We start from the raw sequence: 19,060 nt of genomic DNA on the forward strand, positions 1-19,060 counted from the left end.
CTCTCTCCTATCGGGCACCCACGTTGAGTCAGTGACCTCATCATCCCCTCCCTCCTCATCACTGGAGCAAACCTGGAAGTATGCTGCAGCAGGGGGAGCATGACTGCCAGATTGCAGTCCTTCTTGGGCACCCCCTCTGTCCGTGCTCACGTTACTGCCTTCATCTAGCTCAGTATCATCATCAGAGCCTTCCAAACGCTGGGCATCCTCCTGGAGCATGTACCCAACACTGTGGTCAAACAGTTTGAGGAACTCCTCAGGAGGACATGGTGGGGCTAGGGAAGGAGTCACTGATGCCATTGAGCCGAGGGAAGAGGCCACGTTGGCAGCTGCTTTGCCAGACAAAGTACCCTGAGCATGGGTGGGAGAGGATGAGGAGGATGAGGACGGCTTGGTCATCCACTCGACCAAGTCTTCCGCATGTTGCGGCTCAACGCGGCCAGCTGCCGAAAAAAGGCCAAGCGTGTCCCACGGCCACGTGCTGATGAGGATGCACCGTCTCTATGACCAGCACTGTTGCCTCTAGACATAGAGCCTGCTTGCCCTCTTTTATTGGCTTGTGACTGCCTCTCCTTGTTGGCCTTCCAGATATACTAATGGCCTGTAGCTGCACTAAGCTGGGATATATATATATATATATATATATATATATATATATATATATATATATATATATATATACATATATACTTATATACACTGATACTGCAGCTTGCAAAATCAACTGCCTGCCTGTAGTATGAGAACACCACCAACCTTCTACAGGTAGCTTTAGCTGAACACTGTGCAGAGGTCGCACTACACTAATGTGTAAATAACTTAGCTGCCTGCGGTAGTGATAGGATCAGGAAAACACCACCAACCTTTTATAGGTAGCTTTAGCTGAACACTGTGCAGAGGTCGCACTACACTAACGTGTAAATAATTTAGCTGCCTGTGGTAGTGATAGGATCAGGAAAACACCACCAACCTTCTACAGATAGCTTTAGCTGAACACTGTGCAGAGGTCGCACTACACTAACGTGTAAATAATTTAGCTGCCTGCGGTAGTGATAGGATCAGGAAAACACCACCAACCTTCTACAGGTAGCTTTAGCTGAACACTGTTCAGAGGACGCACTACACTAACTTGTAGCTTTAGCTGAACACTGTGCAGAGGTCGCACTACACTAACTTGTAGCTTTAGCTGAACACTGTTCAGAGGACGCACTACACTAACTTGTAGCTTTAGCTGAACACTGTGCAGAGGTCACACTAAACTAACTTGTAGCTTTAGCTGAACACTGTGAGGAGGACGCACTACACTAACTTGTAGCTTTAGCTGAACACTGTGAGGAGGACGCACTGCACTAACTTGTAGCTTTAGCTGAACACTGTGCAGAGGTCGCACTACACTAACTTGTAGCTTTAGCTGAACACTGTGCAGAGGTCGCACTACGCTAACTTGTAGTTTTAGCTGAACACTGTGAGTAGGACGCACTACACTAACTTGTAGCTTTAGCTGAACACTGTGAGGAGGACGCACTACACTAACTTGTAGCTTTAGCTGAACACTGTGCAAAGGTCACACTAAACTAACTTGTAGCTTTAGCTGAACACTGTTCAGAGGACACACTACACTAACTTGTAGCTTTAGCTGAACACTGTGAGGAGGATGCACTACACTAACTGTAAATAGTCTAGCTGCCTGACTGTGGTACTAATAGGATCAAAAGAACATCAGCAATTTTCTTCAGGTAGCTGTAAATACTGTAACAAGACAAGCCTGCCTGTCAGTAGGAAGATAACAGGAACGGATCTAGCTAAACTGAATACAGTGTGTGTGTGTGTATGTATATATATATATATATATATATATATATATATATATATATATACACAACACCTGGGATGCATATGTATACACAATACACTGTAAGTGCAGCTGACTGACTGTCCTGCCTAATCTATCTAACTTAAATCAAATGACACTGTCTCTCTCTCTCTGTCTATCTCTCTCTCAAGCCGGACACACTACACAGGGCCGCCGTGCAGGCGGCCTTATATAGTGTGGGGCGTGTTCTAAACCCCCTGAGCCATAATTGGCCAAAGCCACCCTGGCTTTGGCCAGTTACAGCTCTCTCTACAGACGGCGCTGTGATTGGCCAAGCATGCGGGTCATAGTGCATGCTTGGCCAATCATCAGGCAGCAATGCACTGCGATGCTGCAGTGAATTATGGGCCGTGAGGCGCCACACGAATTTGGCGCGAATGGCTCATATCGTTCGCAATTTGACGAACGGTTGAACAGACGATGTTCGAGTCGAACATGGGTTCGACTCGAACACAAAGCTCATCCCTACTGGAAAACTGCTGGGGCGTTACAAAGGCCAAAAGGCATTACGAGGTACTCATAATGGCCTGTTCTGGTATTACAGTAGGTGACCGCGATATTGTGTCAATCTCGCCGCTGTTATCGGCAAGATTTGACACCTGCGAGCCCCGTCGTAGGAGCCAGTGCCGAGCTGGCTCGCTCATCGGTAAAGGAAAACTTTTTCTTTCCTTTCGCGATGAGCGACAGGCAGTGCTGACAGCTGTCTGGTATGAATCATGGGGGGGAACCCCGCGCCAAATTTTAAATAAAAAAACAACATGGGGTTCCCCCCCTCCTGAACCGTACCAGGCTGCATGCCCTCAACATGGGGGGGTGGGCGCTTTGGGGAAGGGGGTGCCCTGCAGGCCCCCCACCCCAAAGCACCTTGTCCCCATGTTGATGAGGACAAGGGCCTCTTCCCGACAACCCTGGCCGTTGGTTGTCGGGGTCTGTGGGTGGAGGGCTTATCGGAATCCGGGGGCCCCCTTTAATAAGGGGGCCCCCAGATCCTGGCCCCCCACCCTGTGTGAATGAGTATGGGGTACATCGTACCCCTACCCATACACCTGGGGGAAAAAAACACACTACACCGGTTTTAAAAGTAATTTATTAGGCAGCTCCGGGGGTCTTCTTCCGACTTTGGGGGTCTTCTTCCGACTCCGGGGGTCTTCTTCTGACTTCTCCGCTCTCTCCAGCCTCTTCTCCCGGTGTCCGCTTCTTCTCCCGCATTCCGGCCTCTTCTCCCGGTGTCCGGTTCTTTTGCCGGGCTCCTCCTCTATCTTCTGCCACTCTTTTGCTAGCGGTGGCCTGGTCTTCGCCATCTTGTTCCTTCTTCTCTTCTTCCGATGTTGACACGGCGCTGTCTCACGCTGTAATGCTGTGTAAGGGGTGCGTGATGACTTATATAGGCATGGGGTGTGGTCACCGGGTGCTGTCACCCGTTGACCCCGCCCCTTATGATGTCACAGTCCCGGGGGCATGATGCCCCAAAGCGCCTACCCCCCATGTTTAGGGCATGCGGCCTGGAACGGTTCAGGAGGGGGGGGTGCTCGCTCGTCCCCACCCCCTTTCCTGACCGGCCGGGCTGCGTGCTGGTATGGATTTTGGGGGGACCCCACGCTGATTTCCCCTTAAAATCCATACCAGACCTAAGGGCCTGGTATGCCCCTGGGGGGAACCACGCCATTTTTTAATTAAAAATTTGGCGCGGTGTTCCCCCTCACGATTCATACCAGACAGCTGTCAGCACTGCCTGTCGCTCATCGCGAAAGGAAAAAAGTTTTACTTTCCCAATGAGCGAGCCAGCTCGAGATACACAGCACACGAAGATGAAACCAGCAGGGGACGAGGATTTGCGGATGAAACCTCGAGAAAGTGCGTCTCCAACATACTCCTCCATGGCCTTATCCTCCAAAGTGTAAACCTGGCCACGTGGGGGTATCGCACCAGGTTGAAGGTCAATTGCGCAATCATATGGCCAGTGTGAAGGCATACTACCGGCTTGACCTTTGTCAAAGACATCGCTAAAATCGCGGTACTCCTCCGGCAGGGAGGAGTGTGAAGAGGTGCACATGACCTTGGCTACCTTCTGGAAGCATGTCTTGTGGCAACCAGGAGAGAACCCTAGCATGGAGCCAATCAAAAGAGTGGTTGTGCCCCTGTAACCATGATAACCAATAACCAGTGGAAACTTAGGTGAGGAAATAACTTGGAACTGGATTATCTCATGGTGAAGAGCCCCTACGGCCATGGACAATGGATCCATCTCATGAGTCACATGGGCAGGCTGTAGGGGTCTCCCTAGAGTTGGTTTGAAAGGAGATGTAGGTATGGCGCTGTTCTGATTTGAGGTAAAACACCTATTATCTTAAACCTACTGTGTTGCACCCTTTGCAGTCCACCAGGACTGGGTATGTAAAAGAATCAATTAACAAAGTACCAAAAGAGTATGCAAATAAATCCTTAACAGAAAATGTCAGTATCAATGTATATACACCCTCTGCAGGGTGTAATACCTCATGAAGTGGTGCTGGTGTTCAAATATATTACCCTCTACTGGATGCGCCCAAGTTTAAGAGAAGGAATAAATGTATATTATAAAACTAGTTTATGAATCTGGGTGATGGAATACAAAAAATAGGTGAAGGGAGCAGCAACTCTATTGCTGTTGTGTTATTGTGCTACACCCTCTGCATAAAACCAGTGCTTGTGTTGTCAACAAAAACTTGTGTGCATGTGTGTCACTGTATAATATAGAATAAAAAATAAAATAAAAACTGACTGTGTCCTTGTTTGAAATGGGTGTATTTGAGATGTGTTACAGCCTCTGGCAGTCCCTAAACCAGCAGAGAGGTACAGCGCGTCTCCGCAGAGGGAACGAACGGGCTCAGTGTCTTTAACAGCTTCTATGTACTGCCTAAAGAGGCCGGTCTAAGCACACTATGTGTAGCATGTAGCACAATAACACAACAGCAATAGAGTTGCTGCTCCCTTCACCTATTTTTTTTGTATTCCATCACCCAGATTCATAAACTAGTTTTATAATATACATTTATTCCTTCTCTTAAACTTGGGCGCATCCAGTAGAGGGTAATATATTTGAACACCAGCACCACTTCATGAGGTATAACACCCTGCAGAGGGTGTATATACATTGATACTGACATTTTCTGTTAAGGATTTATTTGCATACTCTTTTGGTACTTTGTTTATTGATTCTTTTACATACCCACTCCTGGTCCTGGTGGACTGCAGAGGGTGCAACACAGTAGGTTTACCATAATAGGTGTTTTACCTCAAATCAGAACAGCGCCACACCTACATTTCCTTTCAAATCAATTCTAGTACACTCCACCTAGGTGGTGGTGTATCTGTAGGGGCAGCAGTTCATTTTTAATTTAATTTCTTCCTGTACTTGTATCCGGCGCGCACATTTACCCATAAACCTTTCCATTACTGTAGGGGTCTCCCATCAAGCCTCAATGGCAAGTGGAGTATCACGCAGCTGCAGCGGAATTGAGTGCTTCGATACAAAGACAGCATCAATAGGCCTGCAGCCCCAGAGTCGATTAGAGCCTGTATCTCGATTGACGACTCAGCCCAAGAAAGGGTAACTGAAACCAGGGGCTTATCCTTCTAGATAACTGGGGATGACACAACGCCACCTAAGGTCTGTCCGTGACAGGAGCTCAAGGTTCGAGCGTTCCCTGGACGGGTAGGACAAGACTTCAAAAAGTGACCTGCCTGGCCACAATAAAGGCACAATCTCTCCCTCCTCCTAAAGGTTCTCTCATATGCAGAGACACGTGAAGCCCAAGTGCATGGGTTCATCTTCTAAGACCGACTCGGTACCAGGAGACATGGGAGGTGAGGGAGACACGGGTGGGACTGGAAAGTTTAGAGGCAAAGGTACAGGAGGCTTCCACAAGCGCTCCTTAAAAGAGAGTCTTTCTCTGAGTCTGGAGTCAATGAGGATGGCAAACGTGATCAACTTCTTCAGCTCAGTGGGTATATCTCGGGCTGCTATCTCATCCTTTATGGAATCCGAGAGACCATGAGAAAAAGCAGCCTCGAGGGCCTCATTGTTCCAAGCAACCTCTGCTGCCAGAGTACGGCATTCAATGGCGTAGTCAGCAACAGTTCTCGTACTCTGATGGACATGAGGCACTTGGCAGCAGAAGCGGAGCGTGCGGGAACATCAAATACCCTTTTAAAGGAGGCCGCAAACTCGGGTAACTCAAGACAACAGGTTTTTGCATCTTCCCATAGAGGGTTTGCCCAGGCCAAGGCTCTCTCAGAAAGCAAAGATATCACAAAACCTACTCTGCTTCTGTCCGTGGGAAACGCCTGGGACAGCATCTCAAAGTATATCTCAACCTGATTGAGAAACCCTCTGCATTGGACTGGATCACCCCCAAATTGCTGGGGAAGCAAAGTGGAACCAGACATACCTCTTATAGAGGTAATACTCGAGGCGGGTGCCTGCACAGAGACTGGAGCAGCAGCAGGGATGGCCTGCAACACCAGGTTGTACCGGAACAGCCACAGTGGGAGATTCCAGGTGAGCCGTGCGACTCAGGAACGTTTGTAACGCCATGGCAAACTTATCCATGCGGTGATCTTGCTCATCCAATCTGGAAAAAATCTTACCAACAAGTGCATTGACTGCATCTTCTGAATTCATGGCCTACGTCTACTGTCAGAAACCATGAAATCAGACTGAGACAGAAGTACAGTTAAATCACACTTGTTTAATAATAAAAGTAAATAGAACAAACGTAGTCAAAACATAGCCAGAGTTCAGGAACTGGAACAGATAGTCAGACAAGCCAAACGTCAGGAAGCTGAGCGTAGTAAAACAGCAAGCAGGATCTGGAGCCAGAAGGGATGTCAGCCAAGCAAGTCTTTTAACAGGAATGCAGGAGAGCCGTCTCTGTGATGTTGTCTAAGGCGAAGGCAGAGATCCTCTGGGCTGTGTGGCTTAAGCAGGCAGGACTGACAAGCAGAATAACAACAGAGTAACTGTGGAGAGATAGGAGCTGGCAATTAGCTGACAGCTGAGCGGCCAGCTCAGAGAAGGAGGGGCTGAGCCCAGTTCTGACACACCCATACTGCTCAATGAATGGTCCAGAGTAGGGCAAGGACTGGGTGATATCAGCCTATAATACCCTGGTCACTTTCCTAAACTGTGTTCCCCGTCCTGTATTCCTGCATTTCTCTCTGATAATCTTCCTTTTTTGTGCTGCAAACACAATTTATGTATCTAGACTATGGATGGGCCAAACACCCCCTGTTCGGTTCAGAACATCTTGAACAGGGAAAAAGTTCTAGCAAACATACAAACTCTATTAAAGTCTATGGGACACGAAGATGAAAAATCAAAAGTCCTCATTTTAAAGGCTTATATGCAAGTTATTGCCATAAAATGTATATGGGGACCCGTGTACTGTCCTGGTATTTTTGCATGTATCAATGCAAAAAAAGTTTTTAAAACAATTTTTAATAGAGCAGTAATTTTACTGATCCCAGCAATACAAAAAAATGAAAAAACTGCATAGGGTCCCTCCGAAATTCAATACCAAGCCCTTCGGGTCTGGTATGGATATTAAGGGGAACTTCACACCAAGATTAAAAAAAAAAACGGAGTCTGGTCCCTCACAAAATCGATACCAGACCCTTATCCAAGCATGCAGCCTGGCAGGTCAGGAAAAGAGGGGGACGAGCAAGCACCCCCCCCTCCTGAACCATACCAGGCCACATGCCCTCAACATGGGGAGTGGGTGCTTTGGGGCAGGGGGGCTCTGTGCCCCCCACCTCAAAGCACCTTGTCCTCATGTTGATGGGGACAAGGGCCTCTTCCCGACAACCCTGGGCTGTGGTTGTTGGGGTCTGCAGGTCTTATCGGAATCTGGAAGCCCCTTTAACAAGGGGGCCCCCAGATCCCAGCTTCCCTATGTGAATCGGGTACATGCTACCTGTACCTATTCACCAAAAAAGTATCAAAAAGTAAGAAACACAGTAAATAGTTTTTGACAAGTCCTTCATTAAAAAAGAAAAAAAATAGCGTCTTTCGATCCACTGTCAATCACATCGCCCGCCAGACCCGAAAAATATAAGAAAAAAAAACACTCTGCCCCCTGGGAGGCCTCCCGGCGTCTGCCTCCTTTCTCCTTTTGACAGTTCTTATATAGGCAAGGGGCAGGGCCACCTGGTCACGTCACCCGGTAGCACCGCCCCTTCTGACGTCACATGCTATCATGTGCAGTCAGAAAGGGGGCGGTGCCACCGGGTGGCATACCCGGGTGGCCCCGCCACTTGCCTGTGTAAGAGCTTTTAAAAGCAGAGAGGAGGCAGATGGCCGGGAAGCTTCCCAAGAGAAGACAGTTGTTTTTTTTTTCTGTCCGGAGGCAACGTGATTAACGTTGATTGATACATCAAGGGACACTATATATTTTTTAATAAAGGACTTGTCAAAAACTGTTTACTGTGTTTCTTAATTTAACATTTTTTTGGTGAATGGGTAGGGGTACAATGTACCCATACCCGACACTCATTCATATAGGGAGGGGCTGGGATCTGGGGGCTCCCTTGTTTAAAGGGGGATTCCAGATCCAATAAGCCCCCTGCTCGCAGACCCTGACAACCACTGTCCAGGGTTGTTGGGAAGAGGTCCTTGACCCCATCAACATGGGGGGCCTGGTATGGTTCAGGAGGGGGGGCGTTCGCTCATCCCCCTTTCCTGGCCTGCCAGGCTTCATGCTCAGATTAGGGCCTGGTATGGATTCTGGGGGGACTCCACGCCGTTTTTTATTTTAGTTTGGCATGGAGTTCACCTTAAAATCTATACCAGATCCAAAGGACCTGGTATGGATATTGGTGGGAACCCCACGCCGTTTTTTTTTTTTTTCTTAATTCTGTCATAGGGTTCCCCTTAACCACTTCAATACAGGGCACTTTCACCCCCTTCCTGCCCAGACCAATTTTCAGCTTTCAGTGCTCTCACACTTTGAATGACAATTAGTCATGCAACACTGTACCCAAACAAAATTTTTATCATTTTTTTTCACACAAAAGAGCTTTCTTTTGGAGGTACTTAATCACCACTGGGTTTTTTCTTTTTTGTGATAGAAGTAAAAAAAGAGTGAAAATTTTGAAAAAAAAAAACATTTTTTTTAGTTTCTATTATACAATTTTGCAAACAAATCATTTTTGTTCATAATTTTGGGCCAACATTTATAATGCTACATATGTTTGGTAAAAAATAACCCAAATTGATGGATATGATTTAGTCTTTGTGAAAGTTATAGAGTCGACAAGCTATGGTGCAAAACATAACAAATAGATCACACCTGATGTCCTGACAGCTTATTTCTTGAGGCCCTAAAATGTCAGGACAGTACAAATATCCCCAAATCACCCCTTTTTAGTAAGGTTTAGGTATTTAGTAAGAAGCATGGTGAGTTTTATTAAGTTGTAATTTTTCCCACAATGCTTAGGAAAATGAAGAAATTATATATATTTTTTTTACACAAAAATGTCATAAGTTTTTTCTCACACACAGCATATACATACTTTCAATTACACCCCAAAATACATTCTGCTACTTCTCCTGAGTATGGCAATACTACATGCGTGAGACTTTTTCACAGCCTGGACACATAGAGAGGCCCAACATGCAGGGAGAACCATCAGGCTTTCTAGGAGCATAAATTACACATCTAATTTTATTCCTATCTATCACACTTTTGAAGGTCTGAGAGCACCAGAACAGTGGAATTACCCACAAAATGACCACATTATGGAAAGAAAACACCTCAACGTATATTCTAGGAGGCATGGGCTGCAGATAGGCACTCAGGTAGTCTAACGGGCTGGAAATAAGTACTCGGGTACTCTAATGGGCTTCAGGAGGGAGGGACTGTTTCTTGCTGGCATCATTTTACAATGCGCCAGTAGGGAAGTGGTTAAAATCCATACCAGACCTAAGGGTCTCCCCACACCATTTTTCCCCAATTCTTTTTAAACTGACATTCTTTTTTTACAATTTTTTTTTTAAATTTAGCTCTCAACAGGGAATCCTTAACAACCTTTTGACTGTACGCTTGATGGGCGAACATCCCACTAAGAGCCCAGAAAGTTGGGTGTTAGGCGAATACCTGAATGGGCAATGTTCAGGTCAAACTTATGCTCGGCCCAAACCATTTGCCCATCCATAGTGGTGCCTGAACATTGTAATCCCTCACAGTTACTCTTGGGTGCAAAAACAGGCCGTGCTGTTAAAAAATTAGAAGAAAAATTGAAATTACATGCACCTGTTAAACAGGTGCATAATAATTGGGCCTTGAGTGTTGGTGGTGCCTGAACACTGTAACCCCTCACAGTTTCATCTTGTTGGGTGCAGGAAAGGGCCCTGCTGTTAAAAATTAGAACACAATTGCAATTACATGCACCTGTCAAACAGGTGCAGAAAAATTGGGCCTTGGGTGTTGGTGGTGCCCTAAACCAAAAATATTGTTGGAAGCTAGCATAATCAAGATTCAGGAATATCATAGGCAGTCTTCAAAGGATCCCAGATCCCTAGCAAATTCAATCAGTTTCATCAGCATCAGGGGCTTCATAGCAGCTGTTGATCCAGGACTGATTCATTTTGATAAATGTCAGCCTGTCATCGAAGTCTGTGGACAGGCACACTCTTTTATCCATCACAAACCCTCCAGCAGCACTGAATGTCTGTTTGGAAAGCACGCTGGATGCTGGTTCCTGTTCACAGATGCTCTCCATCCAATCTGACAGAGCTTGAGCTATTTTGAAAAGAAGAATGGGAAAAAATGTCACTCTCCTAGATGTGCAAAGCTGGTAGAGACATCCCCAAAAAAAAACTTGCAGCTGTAATTGCAACAAAAGGTGGTTCTACAAAGTATTGACTCAGGGGGCTGAATAAAAATGCACACCACACTTTTCACGTATTTATTTGTAAAACATTTTGAGAACCATTTATCATTTTCCTTCCACTTCACTTGGTCTATCACATAAAATACATTTACGTTTTTGGTTGTAACATGAAAAAATGTGGAGAATTTCAAGGGGTGTGAAAACTTTTTCAAGGCACTGTACATTACATCACTCTGATACTATATAGTATTATATGTTGTTTCTTATACAATATGATGTACATTACATAGTCCTGACTTCTGCTCTCTCCCCTCTACCCACTGCTATATATACACATAATATGTATTCTCTCTTGCTACATCCATTTTCTACCAGCTGGATATTTTATATCTGATGATTTGATTGGAGCACAGGCTTTTACATGTTGATAATGTAATAACATCCCCAAACTTTGGAACCTTAAACAGAAAGTTATAATGAGGGAGGAGTCAATAACCCAATAATGGTGGTCTTCAGGATCAGTCCAGTCTTCATCTTGGTTGTTCTCCCCCCCCATCCTCAGTCTCTGACCTCTGGTGGGGCTCAGCCCCGCTGTTATTCATGATTAAATCATGGACTAAATAAGGAAGTGCAGTACTTCTTGTGTTGAGAAGATGACAATGAGTGATAGAGGGGGTGGGGACACTCATCTTATAAACCCCTCATTACTGTCACTCCTATAAAAGACGGTTCTTGTTGTTTCCTCACTCTCTGACTAAGGTTCATAAATAAAGAATTGAACTGTTAGGGGATTCAGAGGACCCATTTACTAGTTACCTTGAGGAGGGAATTTTAAGATCCTCAGAGACAAAACTCAAGTAGAGATGCGCCTCTGGGTGCAGTATTTAGGAAATAACGCTTTTAATAATAGATGTGGATCAACTCACATTTTATAGGAATAAACAGGCATGGCATTAATAATACAGTGACGCATCCCCGAATCCTAGGCAGTATGGAATCCTTGCTGACAACTGTGAGACCTTCCGGCAGATGGAGGACGCCGGCTCCGGAGAGCGTCCTCAGAGCGAGGCGTGGAACGCACAGGACAGCTTGCTGCGGACAGATGACGTCATCAAAGCTGGACGGGTTTCGACATCTGTTGACAAAGAAGCGCGACTTGCTTACATCGCCAAGTGTGCATGCTCTCAAAACGCGTCCGGCTTTGATGATGTCATCCCTCCGCAGCAAGCTGTCCTGTATTTCCTAAATACTGCACCCAGAGGCGCCTCTCTATTTGTGTTTTGTTGCAGCTGAGGAATTGGTTTCTACCCTATCATAATGGCAGCCCTGCTTGCATTTTTTGGACGCTTTTCTTCCGTCGTCACCATTCCTAAATGGACTCTTTCAGCCGATATTGATTTTATGGACTGACCTGACTCTATTTTTATGATTATCTCCCTTTTCTTTTTTTTTAGCAGATTTGTATCAGAATGTTTATGATGTCTGACTTGTTTTGTTCTGCTCATGTCTAGTAATAATCTTTTTATTTCTATTTTAGTAGATGGACTGGAGATGAGGAAAACCTCAGAGGATTGTCTCACTTTATCTTCAGACTGTAAAGTAGAAGATGAGGATATCACACAGTATAGTCCAGGAGAAAACCTGGCTACCTCAAATGTCCATCCGACACCACACAGTGTAGATGGACCATCGTATTCCTCTTATCCTGAGGAACCTCAGACTGTGAAGGACAGTGCCGTCCTTCCAACAGAGAAGAGCTTTTCCTGTACTGAGTGCAGGAAGTGTTTCAGTTCTAAATTTCATCTTAATATGCATATAAGATCTCACATAGGGGAGAAGCCATATTCTTGTCCTGAGTGCGGGAAGTGTTTTCATTTCAAATCCAAATATAATGTGCATAAAAGATCTCACACAGGTGAGAAGCCATATTCCTGTCCTGAGTGTGGGAAATGTTTCTCACAGACGTCCCATCTTTACACACATCAAAGATCTCACACAGGGGAGAAGCCATATTCCTGTCCTGAGTGTGGGAAGTGTTTTCATTTTAAATCCCAATATAATGTGCATAAAAGATCTCACACAGGTGAGAAGCCATATTTCTGTCCTGAGTGTGGGAAAAGTTATTCAGTCAAGTCCAATCTTAACACACATCAGAGATCTCACATGCAGGAGAAGCCACTTTCCTGTCTTGAGTGCGGGCAGTGTTTTACAGAGAAGTCCCATCTTTACAAACATCAGAGATCTCACACTGGGGAGAAGCTGTATTCCTGTCCTGAGTGTGGGAAATGTTTTTCAGAGAAGTCCACTCTTAAAACACATCAGAGATCTCACGCGCGGGAGAAGCCACTTTCCTGTCCTGAGTGCGGGAAATGTTTTTCAGATAAGTCCCATCTTCACACACATCTGAGAACTCACACAGGGGAGAAGCCATATTCCTGCCCTGAGTGCGGGAAATGTTTCTCACAGACGTCCCATCTTTACACGCATCAAAGATGTCACACGGGGGAGAAACCATATTCCTGTCCTGAGTGTGGGAGATGTTTTGCAGTCAAATCCAATCTTAACAAACATCGGAGATCTCACATGCGGTAGAAGCCATATTCCTGTCCTGAGTAAGGGACTTGTTTCTCACTGAAGTCCTGGATTCCTGTACATCAGGGATCCCACATAACCCTTGAGTTGTATTAGTGCCTTGCGTGAAATGTCTTCTATATGAATGCTGCTGGACATCACAGCTCTCATGTGGGGAAGAAGCACACCCTGATATACACCTCAGATATACTCCATGGCTGATCTTCATCATGTAAGAAACAGTTCATAAAGAGGTTACCAAAGACATGGATGAAGTGTTGTACCGTGTTGGTCATTAATAGCAGTAGAAAAATAAAAATGGAGTCATTACCTTTCATTGGCTGAGTACATTTTGTTTTCACAAACACTTAGAAGTCAGTTTAAAAAAAAATCTAATGTGTTAAAGTAAATGTTACTACATATATATATATATATATATTTATTAAATGTTATTATATAGATTATAATTGTATGCTTATCTTCTATTAGGAAGGCCTAAAACCTTTCCCTTAGAATAATGTAAGAGCTTTGAGAAACCACTTCTGCAAGTTTGCAAAAATAATGTCACAAACAAGTTACACATCGGCCTAACCTCCTATATACATGCAGTATACCCCCTTCTATATACACAGTATACCTCCTTCTATAAACACAGTAGACACACTTCTATATACACAGTTTCCTGGCCATACCTCACATCAGCACACAATGGGTTAACGCCTCATCTAGCGCCCACATGACCACCTTTTCCTAGCTGAATAAAAGACAGCCCCTCCCCTACTGAATGTGTTCTTTTTTTTGGTCTGCTCCAGGCCACCTGTGGATTGCAGTGGTAAGTACTTTGTTTGCTGCAAGGACATCCCCCTACCGCACCGCCCCTCCATGTTCAGCCTCTCATGGAACTGGAAGACCCAGAATTTTGGACGGTAAAGCCTCCTGAAACTGGGTATCCCTTGTGGGTCACGGGCAAATTTGCTTAGATAGTGCAGATATTTTACAGGTGTGGTATTAGTAAGCTCTGCAATGTCACCATTGGGTTTTACCTGTCTTGTATAGGCAGCGTGCCGCTCTCCTGGCTTTGTCTTCAGTCTGAGAGCAGTGGTGGATGATGTCACAGAGGGCAGGGAGATGGGCAGCGCGGGGTAGCGGCCGCCAGTCACCAAGCAGCAGCTTAAACAGTCTTAGGACCTCCGGACAGGAGAGGATGTAATGTTCTGACTTAATACTTGTATCTATAACTGGCCTCTGAGTGAAGTCAGTTCTAATCTGTTATTTAACACTATGTTGTATGTCAGTTTGATGCAATGTTTTATCCAAATGGAATGCATATGTTCTGGACTCTGTAATGTCAAATATATTTCACACAAAGTTTTTATTTGTGTTTTTTTTTTTTTTTTTCTTATCTATCTCAGTCTTAGAGCCGGTAGAGGAATTTGGTTTCTCTCCTCTCTCTCTGCGGTCCTGCCAGTTTTCTCTTGTGTGGTAAAGACTTATTGCTGTTTGCTCCCCTGCTGCATGTTCCCAGGGGTTAGACAGTCTGACTGGTTTTGTCTCAGATTCTGTGTCTCCTGCCTGCCTCTGGAAGGCTGTCTGATCTCACCTGCTGCTGCTTAAGTAAATAAAATATTGGTATTAAAGAGACAAGGTACCTGTTTTTTTCCTGGTGACAGAATTATGGGTTTTTTCCATATTTTTTTGCACATATGAGCTTACCACACTTGTCAGTGGCACAGAAGATTAGCAAAGGTACTGATCATCTCCTGACCAGGACAATATGCATTCCTCACATTCCCGCACAGGATGGCTTTCATGCTCCTCTAGCAACTCACGTGGCAATGGCTCACATGCGTTTACATCAGCGCAATAGAAAATGCCTTTCCCAGCCCTGTAGCAACCATTGACCATTAATCAGTATGGATTGCCTCAAATGCCAATGGATAAGGAACAGGCAAGACGCAGGCCCAACCATCACAAATGCAGGCAGATATTTCCAAATGTGAAAAAGGAAGGACTTCTTTTCCCATAATGACGGAGTTAAAAGCTCATTGATGAAGAATAAGAGAGATGTGATAAGAAGACCAATTTATTTAAAGGTCTCCAAGCTTTATCCAATGAAGCTGGCTAATGCATGTTTAAGCAATGCACTTCAAGGAGTGGATGGGGCCTGGCGGCATCAGGTACGCAAGTGTCTTTGCCTTTTATTACCTTTTAGGAATCCCATGGGTTGAAAAAAATGTACTTAAGGCAAAAATGCATGAACAGTGTTTACTATGGATTCCAATGGCCTACATCACAATGGTGCTGTGTGTTCCAGTACAGTCTACTAAAGGAGAACATCTTTCATTTTTTCTCTATGGAACGTATCTATAACATGGCAAACGCATTGAAAAAGCACCTGAACACCTCAAAACTGTGCATGCAGAAAAACCTCTTCAACTCAGACATTGTGGTGAACTGGCCTGCAGACTTGCAGAAAATTTATACTGTGTCAGGTTTTTGCATGTGGACTAGCGACAGCACTGTGATGTTTAAAGCATTAAGAAATGGCCTTTAATTAAAGTGAAACCTGCAGGAGTGGGCATGGTTTGGGAGGACTTGAACCTGGCTGCTGACTTTTGGCTGAGGCTTCAATAGTTCTAGGGTTGGCACATTCATTCACAGCCATGAGAGCTTTGTGGTTGCGCCACTGGAGGGTGCATGATGCTTCCAAACAAGCCCTTTGTAGCATTCTCCATAATAGGAGGTTGTTGTTTGGCAAAGCGTTGGATGCAGCGAGTGACAGACGAAATGTCCAGAATGTGGTCACAGTCTAACAAGAGGAAGCAGCTGTCTTTTTGCTCATCAGTCGATATTCAGAAGGGTTCAGGAGGCCAAATCTAATAGACCAGGCTGAAATTTAACCAGATCACAATGAAGGGGGCTCAAACTTCCTGTGTACATGGAATCTAATCCAGAGCAAGCTGCTAGACATTTGCAAAGTCTTTTGAAGGTAGGCCCATATAGTGCCTTCCATTGGGAGCCAGATTAGCCTCCTTTTTTGGAGGGTTTGGGTGACAAAGATAGTTAGCTGGGAGTACAATCACCAAATCCTTTCGTTCATGACCAACAGATCTCAAGAAGAAAGAATTACTGCAAGATTACGTATAAGAATTATACTGCAACAAGTCCAAAGCCACTAAAAGAACAAATATGGGGGTTTCTCCCCATTCTTTCTAGTACCCAAGGCTTCAGGAGATTTCCCTACTGTCCTGGGTTTGAAGAAATCGAATGGGTTCATACACAACAAAAGGTTCAAGATTGAGTCTGTGCAAGACGTGATAGAAGGTGGATTCACAATGCCATAGGTTTTTTCCGTTTGGTGTTTGTCTTCCTCCAGTGTCTTTGATTATGAAGATCTGGAGAGAACACGTGCCATACAGGTGCTTTCCACCTGCCGAAGAAGCCTTGGTTGTCATTCAGCACCACCAATCCTGTTTCCTGTCAAACAAGATCTTTTATGCCAACATTAATGGCAGCACCCCAATCCAGTGACACTCTTAATAGCCTCGCTACTGAATCGACTGGACTAGAGGTACAGGGATGCTCATCCAAGGTGGTTCAGACCTTGGCAAAGCCTACAAGACCATGAACACTACATATGAGGATATGAAGGAAGTTTGTTCTGTTTACTCAAAGTTTTCTCTCCTGTGTCCCCAGCTCTAGACATTTTTACATTCGGCGCTTGAGATTGGTCTGGCATACAACTCCACCGAATAAATGCTTCATGAAGGCCCTAATCCATATACGACCACCAGGGAAATTCTTTTTCCCTTCATGGGACCTAGGCTTGGTTCTGAAAGCGCTCATACAGGTATCCTTTGCTCCAATAGCTTCATTTCCATTGCGGTCCCTAGTGGTAAAACTAATTCCTCTGATGGCAGTTGCTTCAGACAGAAGGATGTTGGAGGTGGCAGCACTTTCCTGCAAAGATCCCTTTTGTGTAATTTTTAGTGATACTATGTCCATCTTTAAGTGGTACCCAGTTTCCAGGAAAACCTGGGGGCAGTCCCTCCAATTGTTTACATGGAGTTACTGAGTATACAGCAGGAAGAATTCAGGTCCTTACACAAGTTGCTAACAGTTTACATGCAAAGATCAAAGACATGAGGAAAGTGGACAATCCTTTTCATTTCGCTGTCAGGTTCTTGAGTCATTTTCTAAAAAGGGTGATTAGATTGGCATGCAGGAAGTGGGTCTTTCTGCTCAGGAACAGGGGCAAGCTCCTTCGAACTGAGGGGTGGCAGCCTTTGGGACAGTTATGCCAGGATGTCAGTAAAGAGTATATGAGAGATAGCTAGCCCTTCATTCAACTTTACAAGCTAGGCATGCAGTCGGCAAGTTCTGCAAAGTTTGGGACGAGACATATAAATTATTTTTGTCTTTGGCAGCTTTTCTGCGATTGTCAATGTTTCTTTTCATGTGTTCTCTCCCACCTATTTATTCAACTAGTTAAATCCCATTGTGTGCTTTTTTTATTATTATTAAACAAGTGTGATTTAACTGTACTTCTGTCTCAGTCTGATTCATGGTTTTTGACAGTTGGCAAAGGCCATGAATTCAGAAGATGCAGTCAATCCACTTGTTGGTAATATTTTTTCCAGATTGGATGAGCAGGACCACCGCATGGATCAGTTTGCCATGGCGTTACAAACGCTCCTGATTCGTTTGGCTCACCTGGAATCTCCCACTCTGGCTGCTCCGGTACAACCTGTGCAGCAGGCCATACCTGCTGCTGCTCCACTCTCTGTGCAGGCACCCGCCTCGAGTATTACCTCTATAGGAGGTATGTCTGGTTCCACTCCGCTTTCCCATAGATTTGTGGGCGATCCAGTCCAATACAGAGGGTTTCTCAACCAGGTTGAGATATACTTTGAGATTCTGCCCCAGGCGTTTCCCACAGACAGAAGCAAAGTAGGTTTCATAATATCTTTGCTTTCTGAGAGCCTTTGCCTGGGCAAACCCTTTATTGGAGATGCAAAAACCTGTTGTCTTGAGCTACCCTGAGTTTGTGGCTTCTTTTAAAGGGTATTTGACATTCCCGCACGCCCTGCTTCTGCTGCCAGGTGCCTCATGTCCATCAAACAGTACGAGAACTGTTGCCGACTACGCCATTGAATTCCATACTCTGGCAGCAGAGGTTGCTTGGAACAATGAGGCCCTCGTGGCTGCTTTTTCTCATGGTCTCTTGGTAGGGTTGCCACCTTTTCATCAAGTCAAACCCAAACACTTTAACCACTTCAGCCCCAGAAGAATTTACCCCCTTCCTGACCAGGCCATTTTTTGCGATACCGTACTGCGTCACTTTAACTGACAATTGTGCGGTCGTGCAATGTTGTACCCAAACAAAATTGATGTCCTTTTTTTCCCCACAAATAGAGCTTTCTTTTAGGGTAGTTGATCACCTCTGCGTTTTTATTTTTTGCGCTATAAACAAATGCACCACAGCCCCCTTACATCAGATGTGACCCCAGAGCCCCGTTACATCAGATGTGACACCAGAGCCCCCCCCTTACATCAGATATGACACCAGAGCCCGCCTTACTTTAGATGTGACGCCAGAGCCCCCTCTTACATCAGATGTGACACCAGAGCCCCCTCTTACATCAGATGTGACACCAGAGCCCCCTCTTACATCAGATATGACATCAGAGCCCCCCTTACATCATATATGACATCAGAGCCCCCCTACATCAGATGTGACACCAG

General features: G+C 45.1%; 1 protein-coding gene across 1 annotated transcript in view; it reads left to right on the top strand.

The window, feature by feature from the left end:
• Nucleotides 1-19,060, top strand: part of LOC141121732 (uncharacterized) — a 92,444-nt gene that overhangs the window by 10,548 nt on the left and 62,836 nt on the right. Inside the window, 2 exon segments of the mRNA XM_073611443.1 lie at nt 12,282-13,332; nt 17,012-17,165. Coding sequence (XP_073467544.1) covers nt 12,282-13,332; nt 17,012-17,165 — 1,205 coding nt within the window.

This window comes from Aquarana catesbeiana, unplaced genomic scaffold (assembly GCF_042186555.1).
Source record: "Aquarana catesbeiana isolate 2022-GZ unplaced genomic scaffold, ASM4218655v1 unanchor228, whole genome shotgun sequence".
Lineage (NCBI taxonomy): Eukaryota > Metazoa > Chordata > Amphibia > Anura > Ranidae > Aquarana > Aquarana catesbeiana.